Source organism: Oncorhynchus keta, chromosome 1 (genome assembly GCF_023373465.1).
Source record: "Oncorhynchus keta strain PuntledgeMale-10-30-2019 chromosome 1, Oket_V2, whole genome shotgun sequence".
Taxonomy (NCBI): domain Eukaryota; kingdom Metazoa; phylum Chordata; class Actinopteri; order Salmoniformes; family Salmonidae; genus Oncorhynchus; species Oncorhynchus keta.
In genome coordinates this window covers 73551346-73566038 of record NC_068421.1, presented here as the reverse complement: position 1 = coordinate 73566038, position 14693 = coordinate 73551346, and the positions used below count along the sequence as shown (strand labels likewise).

At 40.8% G+C, this 14693-nt stretch overlaps 1 protein-coding gene across 13 annotated transcripts in view; it reads right to left on the bottom strand.

The window, feature by feature from the left end:
• The window catches only part of LOC118393002 (volume-regulated anion channel subunit LRRC8C-like), an 83417-nt gene that overhangs the window by 47047 nt on the left and 21677 nt on the right, over positions 1-14693 (bottom strand). For 5 of the 13 annotated variants that reach the window (XM_052460695.1, XM_052460698.1, XM_052460699.1 and 2 more), the window contains one exon: positions 9855-10238. The exons of 2 other annotated variants lie outside the window; for them this stretch is intronic. In XM_052460695.1, the coding sequence (XP_052316655.1) occupies positions 9855-10238 (384 nt within the window). 6 more of the 13 variants (XM_035785128.2, XM_035785136.2, XM_052460745.1 and 3 more) reach the window with 6 other exon arrangements.

Here is a 14693-nt window from a genome sequence, read left to right as displayed (position 1 = left end):
AAACACTGGATGTTCTGTTTAAAAAAAATAATGTTTATTAATTCTGAAATTCTGAAAAATATGAATAACAGTCCGCCCATGAGGCCACAAAGTAATTCAACTGCAGGAAAGGGCTACAGATAATTTCCTGCAATTCTACACATTTTGCATTTTTCAATGATATCAGAGTCGAGAGTGACAAACAAAATAAGTTTACTGTAGGTCGGTGGATACACTAACTTACCAATCTAAAATATTTTAGCCGAACATGGGCTAATGGAGTGACTGTCAGTAACTGAAATAACATGAAAAAACAAGCGATGCACAACCAAATTAGAAATTGTATTATTCCAACTCTCCACAGTAGGTTGAGACCCTGAATGAAAACAAAAACAAAAGAAAGATGCCTTTACCTTTATTTAAATTGGTAAGTCAGTTAAGAACAAATTCTTATTTTCAATGACAGCCTAGGAACAGTGGGTAAACTGCCTGTTCAGGGGCAGAAGGACAGATTTGTACCTTGTCAGCTCGGGGGTTTGAACTTGCAACCTTCCAGTTGCTAGTCCAACGCTCTAACCACACCTGCACACGAACATCACACCTGGGGGAAAGGTACAGGATGGCAACAACAACTGCCCGAGTTACACCAGGAATGCACAATTCCTTCATCAGTGCTCAGACTGTTTGCAATAGGCTGAGAGAGGCTGGACTGAGGCCTTGTAGGCCTGTTGTAAGGCAGGTTCTCACCAGACATCAACAATATCGCCTATGGGCACAAACCCACCATCGCTGGACCAGACAAGACTGGCAAAAAGTGCTCTTCACTGATGAGTCACGATTTTGTCTCACCAGGGGTGATGGTCGGATTCGCATTTATCGTTGAAGGAATGAGCATTACACCGAGGCCTGTACTCTGGAGCGGGATCGATTTGGAGTTGGAGGGTCAGTCATAGTCTGGGGTGGTATGTCACCATATCATCGGACTGAGCTTGTTGTCATTGCAGGCAATCTCAATGCTGTGCGTTACAGGGAAGACATCCTCTTCCCAGGCTCATCCTGACATGACCCTCCAGCATGACAATGCCACCAGCCATAGTGCTCATTCTGTGCGTGATTTCCTGCAAGACAGGAATGTCAGTGTTCTGCCATGGCCAGCGAAGTGCCCGAATCTCAATCCCATTGAGCACGGCTGGGACCTGTTGGATCGGAGTGTGAGAGCTAACGCCATTCCCCCCAGAAATGTCCGGGAACTTGTAGGTGCCTTGGTGGAAGAGTGGGGTAATATCTCACAGCAAGAACTGGCAAATCTGGTGCAGTCCATGAGGAGGAGATGCACTGTAGTACTTAATGTAGCTCTGTGGCCACAACAGATACTGACTGTTACTTTTGATTTTGACCCTCCCTTTGTTCAGGGACACATTATTCCATTTCTGTTAATCATATGTCTGTGGAACTTGTTCAGTTTATGTCTCAGTTTAATCATATGTTCATACAAATATTTACACATGTTGAGTTTGCTGAAAATAAAAGCAGTTGACAGTGATAGGACGTTTATTTTTTTGCTGAGTTTATTTGAACCAAAACGACGGAATCTTATAGCCCCGAGATCTCGAGTTACTGGTAGGTAGGTATGTGTGGTTTATCTACAAAAGTAAAAAGGTACAAATAATAACACGCAATAATGTGCATAATTATGTGGCTGTTAACTTGTATAATATGAATATCAATGCAATGACAATATACAAATACAATGTAAATGAGTAAAGTCATACATAATTAGTGCAGCAATGCAACAAATCTCATGGCCAAGAGGCTGCAATAGCATGTGGCATAGAAGACAAAAGCTAGAGCAAGCTAGCGGTGGCTACAGAGGATAGCATATGGCAGGCAATCAAACAATATAAAGCTCACGAAAAGGTTTCAAGCAGCAATGCAATAGCCACAAAAAAAGAGGCCTTAATTAGCATAATATAAACAAATGCTCAAAAGGTGTGTAGTGATTTAAGGTGTGTCAATTAGCAACTACATGAAACAGATCAATTAATCAAAATGGTTACGTGACTTGGTGTTGGTACCATAGAGATAGTTAGAGGACGAAACATTGTAGATATCCCATTATGTCATCTGTGAGAGAACAGACTCCTTTCTGCGTTTGCAAACATTGCTGCACAAGGGTAACCGAACCTAGAAAGTGAAAAAAAATCTGTGAATGTGCCCTTGAGCAAGGCACTTAACCCTAATTGCGCCAGGGTCACCGTTGATAATGGCCATGACCCCACTCTCCGAGGGTGTATAAGGGGGAGTTGGGATATGCAAAAAAACATTTCCAAAAGGAAAAATATAACCCACCATTTATTATATTGGTTGCAGGACACGGGGGAGTTCTCATAGAGCACCAGCAAAAGAAGGCTCCATTTACATGTTGTTATGAGTACATTTCAGACTACTTTAGGATTCAAATTGGATTTTAAGACTCGTATGAATGTCCTGCTTAATATAATGTAAAAACTGCATTATACTTAAAAAGCTCAACTTCAACCAGTAAAATGGGTGTTCGCATTCTAGCTAACAACTGCTGGATCCAAATAGGTATTTTTGCAAAGGTCACAAACAAATATAATCTTAACGACTGTTCATGCAATAATCAAAACAACATTGTAAGCATACAAGAACCCAAACTAGGGTTTTTGTATAAACAAAAATGGGCGCAGTTGACAATGGGGTCTTTCTGACTCCAAGAATCCTGTGCATCCTTGCCTGATGTGAGTGTGTCATGTACTGAAGAGTGGACTATAGGCAGTGCCATTGAGGGTATCTCCATTTTGAAGTAGTACATTTTCTTCTTCTACTACTTGAAGTTAGGGCTGGGCATGGCCTAAAAATTATATCTCGATTTTTTAAAAACTTGTGGGTGATTCCCGATATATATATATCTTTAAATTTTTTAAAATGTTTTCTCTAAATATGCTTTGTTGTACAATTAATGGTAAAATACACTGCATTTTAAACAGTCAGCAAAATTATATTTAGGCTCAATATAAGCCTTCCACAAGCATAAGACCCACTAATAAATGCAGTATTTTATCAAAAACTACTAACAATGAACTATGTAACACTTATCGTCAAAAAATATTCTCAGACAAAAGTCAGATTCACTCCAATGTTGGTCTTTGGACTCATCACAATAGTCCCTAAAGAGTTAACATTGATGCATTCAAAAGACATTCATACTATACCAGCAGATGCACAGTAGCACATACGCTAATATGCTCAAATATGCTAAAAATACTTTAAGCATGCTTTCCAATGTGAGCTCACTGCCTCTATAATATCTGGCATGCTCACATGAGAGGGAACAGCTGTCGCTGGTCTACTTATTGTCCCCTATCCCACTCGCTCCACCCTCCCCGACCAAAAAAAAAAAAAGCCAGTGAGATATCTCCTTTCCCTACAGTCTCTGGGGCACCCCTTCCTGCAGGGTGAGGGCAATAAGTAGACCAGAGTGGCCCTGCCTCGATCAGGAAAAATGTGGGTGTGGGATGTTTCGCTTCTCTGCCGGAATAGAAAGGAAACCCTCAAACCTGCCGTTTTTGTACCTGGCCATGGAGCTGGTTAGAGGGCACACCTGTCATGAATGCCATCTGTCCTCAAGTGACCATAGAGATGGCTAGAGGACACAACTGCCTTGAATGCTTCTCTCCACTTTTACCCCACAGACTAGAGAATTCTTTACAATTTCCATTCTAGTATGCATTCTAATTTTCTGATTATAAGCCTGCAATCCATCCAGTTTATGTTGAATGAAGCGTGCTAGACAAACTGCACAATACATTACAGTGTAATAAATACAAGAACAAGCGATCTAGTAATTGATATCATCTGATGGACAGTATACCTTAGCTTGGTCCCATATCTGTTTATGCTATCATTCCACTCCTTGCCACTCCATGTCATGCAAAACATTCCAAGTACAAGCAGTCCAATGTTAGCACAAATCAATGACTGTATATATGAATGGACAAAGACATCCATCACATGACACCATTCATTCCTATGTGAAGATGCAATAGCGCATTGACCACGAAGATTGACATTTTTTCATACACTATAATGGGGATCCTGTTCCTGATCAATGCCTGCAAAACCGCAGTCAGCCATGAACTTCCGTGGCTTCAATGAAAGTGGGCATTTGTTGTCATCTGGCACAAATAGGCTGGTACCAGGGCGAAGTATACCTTGCCTGTGACTAATTATATGGTTAAGAACCATTAAATTACAACATAAAGCCATATTTCGTTCTGTTATATAGCAACACTTAGACATAATACTCAAAACATACACCAATGAATATCATAACTGTTCCCCATTACGAACTGAGGGTATAGTGTTTAGAGTTTGATCATGATGAGCTAAGTATACAGTAAAATCTACCATTTTGGTCGTCTATGATTGTCGGATTAAGACAAGATTGGCATTTTATTTTTGCACAGACATATAAATTGGCTTGTCCAAGCCAGAATGGCCCATATGGCAGAAGCCAATCTCCTGTTTATGTAAGGCAGCTTGATGTACAAGTACACCCCCTGGACAGGATGGCAGGGCCTTTTGCATAGATACTGTAAAGCATTTCACTCAGCCTTCATTTTGTCTCTGATATCCGAAGGCAAGGTTTCAAACAGGACGTCCTCCACCACTAGGCCGCCACGTTTCAACGCCCGGCAGAACCGCAGCTCTGGAGGCAGGAGCTCAAAATGGTTGCCCTTCATTTCCAGGTGTGTCAATAGAACCAGGTATGAGATCTTTGGTGAGAGCAAAGACAGCATATTCTTGCCCAGCTTGAGGGTTTTGAGCTTCTTGCAAAAGAAGAGCTCGTCTGGGAGGTTCTCGATCTTGTTGCACGTGACAGAGAAATACTGAAGACTCTGTAGGACGCCAATCTCCGGCGGAATGAACCGGATGTCGTTGTTGGACAGGTCCAGGTAACGAAGCTTGTTGCATAAGAACAGGTGCGGGGACAATATCTCTATCTTGTTGTGGCTGAAGTAGAGGCGCTCCAGGCTGCCCAGCTTCTTGATGTGCTCAGGGATGTAGCAGATACTGTTGTGCCAGAGTTTCAGGCACGTCAGCTTGTGGAGGTGCTGGCAGCTGACTATCTCCTCAATGGAGCGCAGGTTGTTTTCCTTCAGGTCCAACTCCTGTAGAGTTAAGAGTAAAACATTTTTATTAGAAGTGTCATTCCACAAAATTACAACAATTGGCCATACATATATTTTTTTGCAACCCTAGTTGTGCGACACTGTATGCAATCATAGCAGGCAGTTATAGTAAATCACGCCTGTAGGCTGACTACTCAGAGTTTTGAGACACTGTAGACATATCAGGCAGTCATAGTATGGTATATCATACCTGTAGGTTCGTGAGGCTAAAGACAGCATGTGGGATGCGTTCCAGGTCACAGTGGACCAGCTCCAATTCAGTCAAGTTCACCATTTTCTTCAGGTTGTTGAGCATCACCAGCTTGGTGCCATCGTTGTAAACGTACAGCCTCTGCAGGTGGCTGGACACATCTACGATGGACTGGGGGATCTTTGTAAAGTTACTTTTGAGCGAGAGTGTCTTCAGATGCTTCAGCTCCCTCAGGGACTCCAGACCGACATTCTTCGAAGCGTCAGGACTCAATGAGCCAATGAGGTAGAGTTCCTCTAGATTCCGCAGGTGGTACAGCCAATGAGGCAGCTCCCTGCTGTCATCAAACTTTACCCTGAGCACCTTAGATAGAGATAGATAGATACTTCATTAATCCCTGCATGGAAATTAAATGTCAACGACAACAGCAGACAAAATACACATGGGTTGTTCCAATAAATTGAGTGCCTTTTGAGTCCCTTTGATATTTTAAGTATAAATTGTACACAAATGTTGAATTTTAAAAGCATCCCTGAGTCGCCTCTACACTGTTGATGTTGAGACTGGTGTTTTGCGGGTACTATTTAATGAAGCTGCAAGTTGAGGACTTGTGAGGCGTCTTTCTCAAACTAGACACTAATGTACTTGTCTTCTTGCTCAGTTTTGCACCGGGGCCTCCCACTCCTCTCTATTCTAATTATACCAAGTTTGCTCTGTTCTGTGAAGGTAGTACACAGCATTGTATGAGATCTTCAGTTTCTTGGGAATTTCACGCACATTCATTTCTCAGAACAAGAATAGACTGACAAGTTTCAGAAGAAAGATCTTTGTTTCTGGATATTTTGAGCCTGTAATCAAACCCACAAATGCTGATGCTCCAGATACTCAACGAGTCTAAAGAAGACCAGTTTTATTGCTTATTCAATCAGGGGAACAGTTTTCATCTGTACTAACATAATTGCAAAAGGGATTTCTAATGATCAATTAGCCTTTTTAAAATGAATAACTAGGATTAGCTAACACAACATGCCATTGGAACACAGGAGTGATGGTGGCTGATAATAATGTAGATATTCCATAAAAAATCTTCCGTTTCCAGGTGCAATAGTCATTTACAACATTGACACTGTATTTCTGATCAATATGATGTTATTTTAATGGACAAAAAAAGTATATTTTCTTTCAAAAACAAGAACATTTCTAAGTGACCCCAAACCTTTGAACGGTAGTGTACATTCAACACCGAGGCGCATACGCTGATTACTCCCATAGATGCACATATTCCTTCAGGTTACAGACCATGTACAGTGCCTTCAGAAAGTATTCACACCCCTTGACTTTTCACATTTTGTTGTGTTACAGCCTGAATATGAACTTGATAAAATTGTTTTGGTCACTGGAATACCCCATAAAGTGAAATTATGTTTTACATTTTTTACAAATGAATAAAAAATGAAAAGCTGAAATGTCTTGAGTCAATAGGTATATACCCCCTTTGCTATGGCAAGCCTTAATAAGTTCACGAGTAAAAACATGCTTAACAAGTCACAAAATAAGTTGCATGGCAATAATTGTGTTTAACATTATTTTTTTCATGCCTACCTCATCTCTGTACCAAACACTTACAATTATCTGTAAGTTCCCTCAGTCGATCAGTGAATTTCGAACACAGATTCAACCACAAAGACCAGCCAGGTTTTCCAATGCCTCGCAAAAAAGGGCACCTATTGCTAGGCGTATCAATACTTCCAGTCACTACAAAGATACAGGCGTCCTTCCTAACGGAGTTGCCGGAGAGGAAGGAAACCACTCAATGGTGACTTTAAAACGGTTACAGAGTTTAATGGCTGTGATAGGAGAAAACTGAGAATGGTTCAACAACATTGTAGTTACTCCACAATACTAATCGAATTGACAGAGCGAAAAGAATTAAGCCTGTACAGAATATACATTTTCCAAAACATGCATACTGTTTGCAACAAGGTACTAAAGTAATACTGCAAAAATGTGGCAAAGCAATTCACTTTTTGTGCCGAATACAAAGTGTTAAATTTGGGCCAAATCCAATGCAAGACATTACTGAGTACCAATCTCCACGTTTTCAAGCATAGCGGTGGCTGCATCATTTTATGGCTATGCTTGTAATCGTTAAAGACTGGGGAGTTTTTCAGGATAAAAAACAAAAACAGAATGGAGCTAAGCACAGGCAAAATCAGAGGAAAACCTGGTTCAGTCTGCTTTCCACCAGACACTGGAAGACTAATTTACCTTTTGCAGGACAATAACCGAAAACACAAGGCCAAATCTACATTGTAGTTGCTTACCAAGAAGATAGTGAACGTTCATCAGTGGCCGAGTTACAGTTTAGACTTAAATCTGCTTACAAATCAAAATGGTTAACTAACAACGATCAACAACCAATTTGTCAGAGCTTGAATTTTGAAAAGAATAATTGGCAAAAAAAGAACATCTTTACAAATGTTAGAATTTTTCTTCTATCACGTATTTCGTGTAGACCGTTGACAAAATATGACAATTAAATCCATTTTAATCCCACTTTGTAACAACAAAATGTGGAAAATGACAAGAGGTGTGAATAACATTTGAAGGGCCTATAACTAGGCCTAGGACCTCTAGACAAAGCGAGTGCATCTATATCCATAGGTTAGTTATTGGGTTCATAACAATACTTTACTCCAAAAACACTACAGTAAATACTACAGTAATGTCATCAAAAACACTACAGTAAATACTACAGTAATGTCATCAAAAACACTACAGTAAATACTACAGTAATGTCATCAAAAACACTACAGTCCGTAAAACACTACAGAAATTACTATAGTATATACTACATGATAAACTGGGTGGTTTGAGCCGGAATGCTGACCCACATACTGTACGAGACAAAAACAGAATACAAAGTCAAGAAAAATAAAATAACATGCCACACCAAATTCACTACCAGAAAAGCATACCTTGAGTTTCTCCTTGAGGAAGGAAGTGGCTGTGGTGTGGATCTTTAAGCAACACTGATACAGAGACAGCTCCTGGAGGTTTTCCAGCTGGGCGATGGAAGCTGGGATGGTTACGTTGTTGATGATCTCTAGCTTCAGGGACTGGAGCTCTGTCACCTCGAAGATGGTGTCCGGGAGCCCAGACAGCATGAACAGCTGCAGCTCCAGTCTGTCATTGTGGTTGGTCAGCAGTCTCTGACGCAGCTTCTCTGGTGTCCATTCATGGTTCAGGTTCAGCTGTTTCAGTTTGTTCTCGCTGACCTCAGACAGGAACACTGCGAACCTGAGAGAGAGACCGAAAGAGAGAATAGAAGATTACTTTATTGTCCACAAAACAATGTAAAATGATGTGCAATGGAAACTTTTCTTCTGCTTTATTCAAATCAAAATCACATATATTTGTCACATGCGCTGAATAAAACAAGTGTAGACCTGAGCATGAAATGCTTACTTACAAGCCCTTAACCAACAATGCAGAGTATTTAAAAAGTATGTTTGAAAAATGTGCTAAATAAACTAAAGGAAAAATAGTAACACAATAACCCCTTCGAAGGGTTGGAGCAGAGGGCAGCTATGCATTAGCACATGACTAGTTTATTTTATAACTGGAGGCATTACATACTTATCAATAACAACAAAGAGATGAATCACTTGAAAGAATTTACAATTGTCTAATTTAAGAAAAAGTTTTGCACCTCTTGGAATACAGTGGATCATACTGGTCGATCATGTGCAGCATGAAGGCAAAGTCATTCTTCACATCTGGGATGTCATCGATTCCCGTTTCTTGCCTCACGTATTCAAAGGAGTACTCCTTCAGTGAGCGGTAGAAGAGCCAATAGGAAGTGTAGAGGCAGGTGAATCCGTACACAGCCACGAAGCACAGGTAACAGTACGACAACTTAGAGAACAGGTGGGCCATGGTGTGATTACAGGAGAAATGCTTATATCCCGTCATGTCCTGTATGTCCACACTGCACTTCACTGTGATCTGCACCTCAGAGACTAAAGCACTGTTATACGCGATGATGAGGAGGAACTTGAACACTTTGAGAACAGTCTGGCGAACATACATAACGTAGAGGATGTCCCCCTCTTCTACGTGCAGGCGGAACTTCTTCACCTTCTCAAATAGAGCTTTGGCCTGTTCTCCTTCCTTCTTATCCAGAGCGCTTGCTGTGGGCTTGTCCACTACGATCTTCTCTGGAATGGATTTGAGGGACTGGGTCTTCTCCAGGTTGTCCAGGTTCCCCTCTACAGACACATTGAGGATCGCCCTACTCTTCTTGATGTCCTTGAATCAATTCATGAATGAATGGATTAATGCATTTTATTTCAAATATATACAATATAGGGCTGTTTTCCAGGATACAGATTGAACCTAGTCCTAGACAAAACATAATTTTACACATGCACACACAGTAAATACATACAAGACATACAAACACATACCAACAATACCTTCTCCTCTGGGTTCTCTCCAGACACCTCAGACAGAGCTCTAGTAGTCCAGGGGGAGTCAAAGCACTTTCCCAAGATGGAGATGAAATGCTCTATCTTAGAGCTGGAGCCTGGGAACTTGAACCAGAAATTGCTACACACCATGAAGATGAGGGTGTGTATGAGGACTAGGTAAGGGAAGTACTTGGCGTACCAGTGCAGAGCTTTCTCATAGCACAGCTGGTTGATGAAGCTATACTGCTGGAAGTCCAGGTTCGTTTTCCGGCCCATCATCTCGTGCACATCCGGCTGCACAGCAGTTTTATTTGGTAAGAGTATTGTTTGGTTGTACATGGTCATTTTTTGGGGAAGGCAGATGATTTTGTCCTGCCTCACCTGAAAGAAGACAAAGAACAAACAATAACTCCGTAAACCAAAATTGTTTCTGTGAAAGTTCCAAGAACATTCGTTAGGTCACGACAAATGTTCTCATAACACAAAAACTGTCCAGTTGTGCTGATGATTATACAATGTTTGAATGTATTTAACCCTCTGTTTCCCGTCATGTCCTTGTTGGAGATTGTTTGTATATTATGTATTGGTGCGTGACAGGCTCTTGTCCCCACTTTTATTTATCTTGTAATTTTGGTTATGGAGTTTTGTTAAGTCTATTAAACAACTCCATTTATACCAAGTTCGATTCTCCTGCGCATGACTTCCCTGCCACCTACACACACGCTATTACAGAATCTCTGACCAGGACATGATGGGAAACAGAGGGTTAAATACACATGTAATTCATGGGATTGGAACCAGGTGTGAAGGAAGACAAGACAAAACCAATGGAAAATGAAAAATGTATCAGTGATGGCTAGAAGATCGGTGATGTCGACTGCCGAACACCGCCCGAACAAGGAGAGGGACCGACTTCGGCAGAAGTCGTGACAATAACTATGCACTCTCCTGATAGCTGCTGATAGCTGCTGTAAATTAGACAGTGCAGTTAGATGAACACAAATTAAATATTTCTACCCATATCAGATACTGTATGTCTATGTCCTGGGAAATGTTCTTGTTAATTACAAACTCATGATAATCACATTAGACTACGTTAGCTCAACCGTCCAGTGGAGGGGACACCAATCCCATAGAGGAAGATAAATAGGTTACATCGGCCTATATATTTCAAATCATATTGAAATAGATTCTACAGTATGTTCAATCAATTGAGTTCTATTTTGACAATAGGCTACGGTCTGTCATTTATGGTCCTTCTGTGGCTCAGTTGGTAGAGCATGGCGCTTGTAACGCCAGGGTAGTGGGTTCGATTCCCGGGACCACCCATACGTAGAATGTATGCACACATGACTGACTGTAAGTCGCTTTGGATAAAAGCGTCAGCTAAATGCCATATATTATTATATTATATATTATTTATGACTCGGTGTATTGCATGTGTAACATGTGCACAAGGATGTCCCCGATCGGTAATTTAGCGCATTCTTATTGGGTAAGCATTATAAGCCGCCTCAATATTTGAAGCCATATGTGGTAATATCTCTAGGAGCTGATCCGTCATCAGTATTGCAGCGTAAATCTAATGTTATGGTAAAATTTGAATGGAGTAAGCTGATCCGAGAGCAGCGTTGCTTTTCTTTTGATTTTATCAGTATCGACACATGGTCTAACGACACATTTAGCAAACATTCTCTCTATGTGGTATGTTTGGGAAACGCATTTTACATCTTTAGTTGTTGTAGGAATGATGCATCGTTAAAAACACTCGTAAGCCTAAGTTCCATTGTTATCAGGAAACCAGGCCATGTCTCATTTTCTGCTCTGACGTCACTGGTAGAGATGTGACTCAGACAGGAAATAACCAATTAGTGCTTTAGCCAACCGCAGACTGAAGAGGGAGACACTCACTCTAATGCAATACTGTACCAAAAAATTCATTTGTTATGCTTTGACCTGCCGTTGCATATTTTATAAACACTTACAACATATAGATATTTTTAACTATGGAGATCATAGATGAATCATGGACCCAAGTTGTGGTGATGTAATTATAGTGAGAAAAAACTAATTAAATGTTTTTCTTCTTCAGCTTCGAAAGGTTTTTACATAGATCCAGATCAGTGACATGTGGTTTATGGGACAGAGGAAATTAGCCTCATGGTTGTGCTGCAGCAGTACAGGGCAGGAAAGGAGAAACACAGTCAGGCCTGCTGAGTATAATCGCTGGAGAGGAGCAGCAGAATTATTTCTCTCCATATATACTCTCTCTCTCAATCTCTCATCTTGCTCACGTTCTCTCACTCTCACTATCCCTTTCCCTCTCACTCTCTCCTCTCTTACTCTCACTCATTCTCCTGCTCTGTCTCTCTCTGCCCTCCCCCCTTCTCTCCCTATATGTGGTAGCTAGCGTGTAGAGCTATTCATTGGCTTCTCTCTGTTAAAATGTCCCTTTGGTGAAGGTTAACACTGGTTCTACCAATCTAAACTCAGACACACAGTCCCATAAAGGCAGGAAATATATTAATTAGAGCGTGTACACTGTCTTATTTGACAAGGCTGCAGTTCACCAATATAAACTAATGGGAGTTATCACATGGGTGGTGTTTTGACAAACTGGTCCCAGGCAGTGGTGTAAAGTCATTTTTTTTGGAGTATCTGTACTTTTTATATTTTTGTACTTTTTCTCCACTACATTCCAAAGAAAATAATGTACTTTCTACTCCATAAATCTTTCTTGACACCCAAAAATACTCGTTACATTTTGAATGCTTAGCAGGACAGGAAAATAGTGTAATTCGCGCACTTAAAGAGAAAATACCTGGTCAGCCATACTGCATCTGATCTGGTGGACTCACTAAACACGAATGCTTTGTTTGTAAATTATGTCTCACTGTTGGAGTGTGCCCCTGGCTGACAGTAAATAAAAACTTAAATTGTGTCTGGTTTGCTTAATATAAGGGATTTAAAATGGTTTATACTTTTGATACTTAAGCATATTTCAGCAATTACATTTACTTCTGATACTTAAGTATATTTAAAACCAAATGCTTTTTTACTTTTACTCAAGTAGGAGTTTACTGGGTGACTTTCAGAGGAGCCTCTTAAAGAAGAAGTTACAGGTCTGTGAGAGCCAGAAATCTTGCATGTTTGTAGGTGACCAAATACTTATTTTCCACCTTAATTTGCAAATAAATCCATTAAAAATCCTACAATGTGATTTTCTGGATTTTTTCCCTCATTTTGTCTGTCATAGTTGAAGTGTACCTATGATAAAAATGACAGACCTCTCTCATCTTTTTAAGTGGGAGAACTTGCACAATTGGTGGCTGACTAAATACTTTTTTGCCCCACTGTAGATGGAGCCCCTATGGGCACTGGTCAAAAGTAAGTCACTACTTAGGGAATAGGGTTCATTTGGGATGCAGCCCAGAATCGTCAGATCGAGCTCCACCATCTCCAATTGATCAGAGTGGTGAAGAGAAGTGACAGGTTATGGGCAGCTGGAATCATGACTACATCCCAAATGGCCTCCTATTCTGTATTTATTGCATTACTTTTGACCAGTGCACTATAGGGAATAGGGTGCCATTTTGGACAAATCCCATTTGTTTATGAAGAGGGGGTGGGGCAGGCGAGGTGCCATTTTTGGTGCAGTGTGTGTTTCCCATGTGTTCCCCATGTGTTTATGAAGAGGAGGTGGGGCAGGTGGTGGGGGCCATGTTTGGTGCACAGTGTGGTCTGTGTGTGTTTGTTTGTGGAGTGCAGAAATGTCTTCCCCTTCCGCTGGTAAACTCGAGCCAGACTGCTGCTTGTATGAACCTAACCTCCTCGCCAGGCTTGAATTGATGGGAAGTAAAAAATTAAAAAATGAAAATCACCCATTAAAATGAATGTTCTATCACAGCATACATACTATTTTTTGCAGTGCCCAATTTATTCTTAGTTCGGGGATATAAAGTTTAGATTTGAAAACTTTCTGAAATTCCCAAACTCACTTCCTTGTTGAGCACATTACTTGCTATGCTCGCACATTGAAATCCACAAAGAGGGGGAGGTTCTAGATGGTGCTGGAGTGGAAGATCAGCCAATTAAAACCTGCAATGTTTTTTCCAGGCCTGCCATTGACTGCCATTTAAGTCCCATTCTGAGGCGCTCTGAAACCAGATGTCTCGCCAGAGAGAGCCCGCTGGTGGGTGAGATTAACATGAACCCAACATTGGGTTGTTTGTCACTGCAGGACCGGCCACAATAAAAGGTCTAGTGCTGTCACCCTAATTACTTCTTATTTACCATTTATTTTAATATCTGCTGTTCAGCAAGTCACTTTAAGACTTGATTTAAGCATTTCAACATATCTTGAATTATAGCTAGGTCGTACTAGCAGATGAAGTATAGATAATATATGCTATAAAACATGACTGTACTATACACAGAACATAAGGCAGACTATATGAACTACAAGAGTTAAACTTAAAATTACATAATTACAACCAGAAATCTGAAACATAACTTCAACCAGTTTTGACTTCTGGGTATAGGCGTATGCTACAAAATGTTTGGAATGTGTATGCACCTCATAGAAACAATTGCTTGTTCATAAATACTTTATTGGAAGAGATTTTGAAGCTGTCTGATGCTACTGACCTGTCGGGTGCATCCGAACACTCCGATCATTAGCATGACCACAGAGAGGTAGTCTGTGCACTAACCTGTAGGGTGCATCCGAACACTCCGATCATTAACATGACCACAGAGAGGTAGTCTGTGCACTAACCTGTAGGGTGCATCCGAACACTCCGATCATTAACATGACCACAGAGAGGTAGTCTGTGC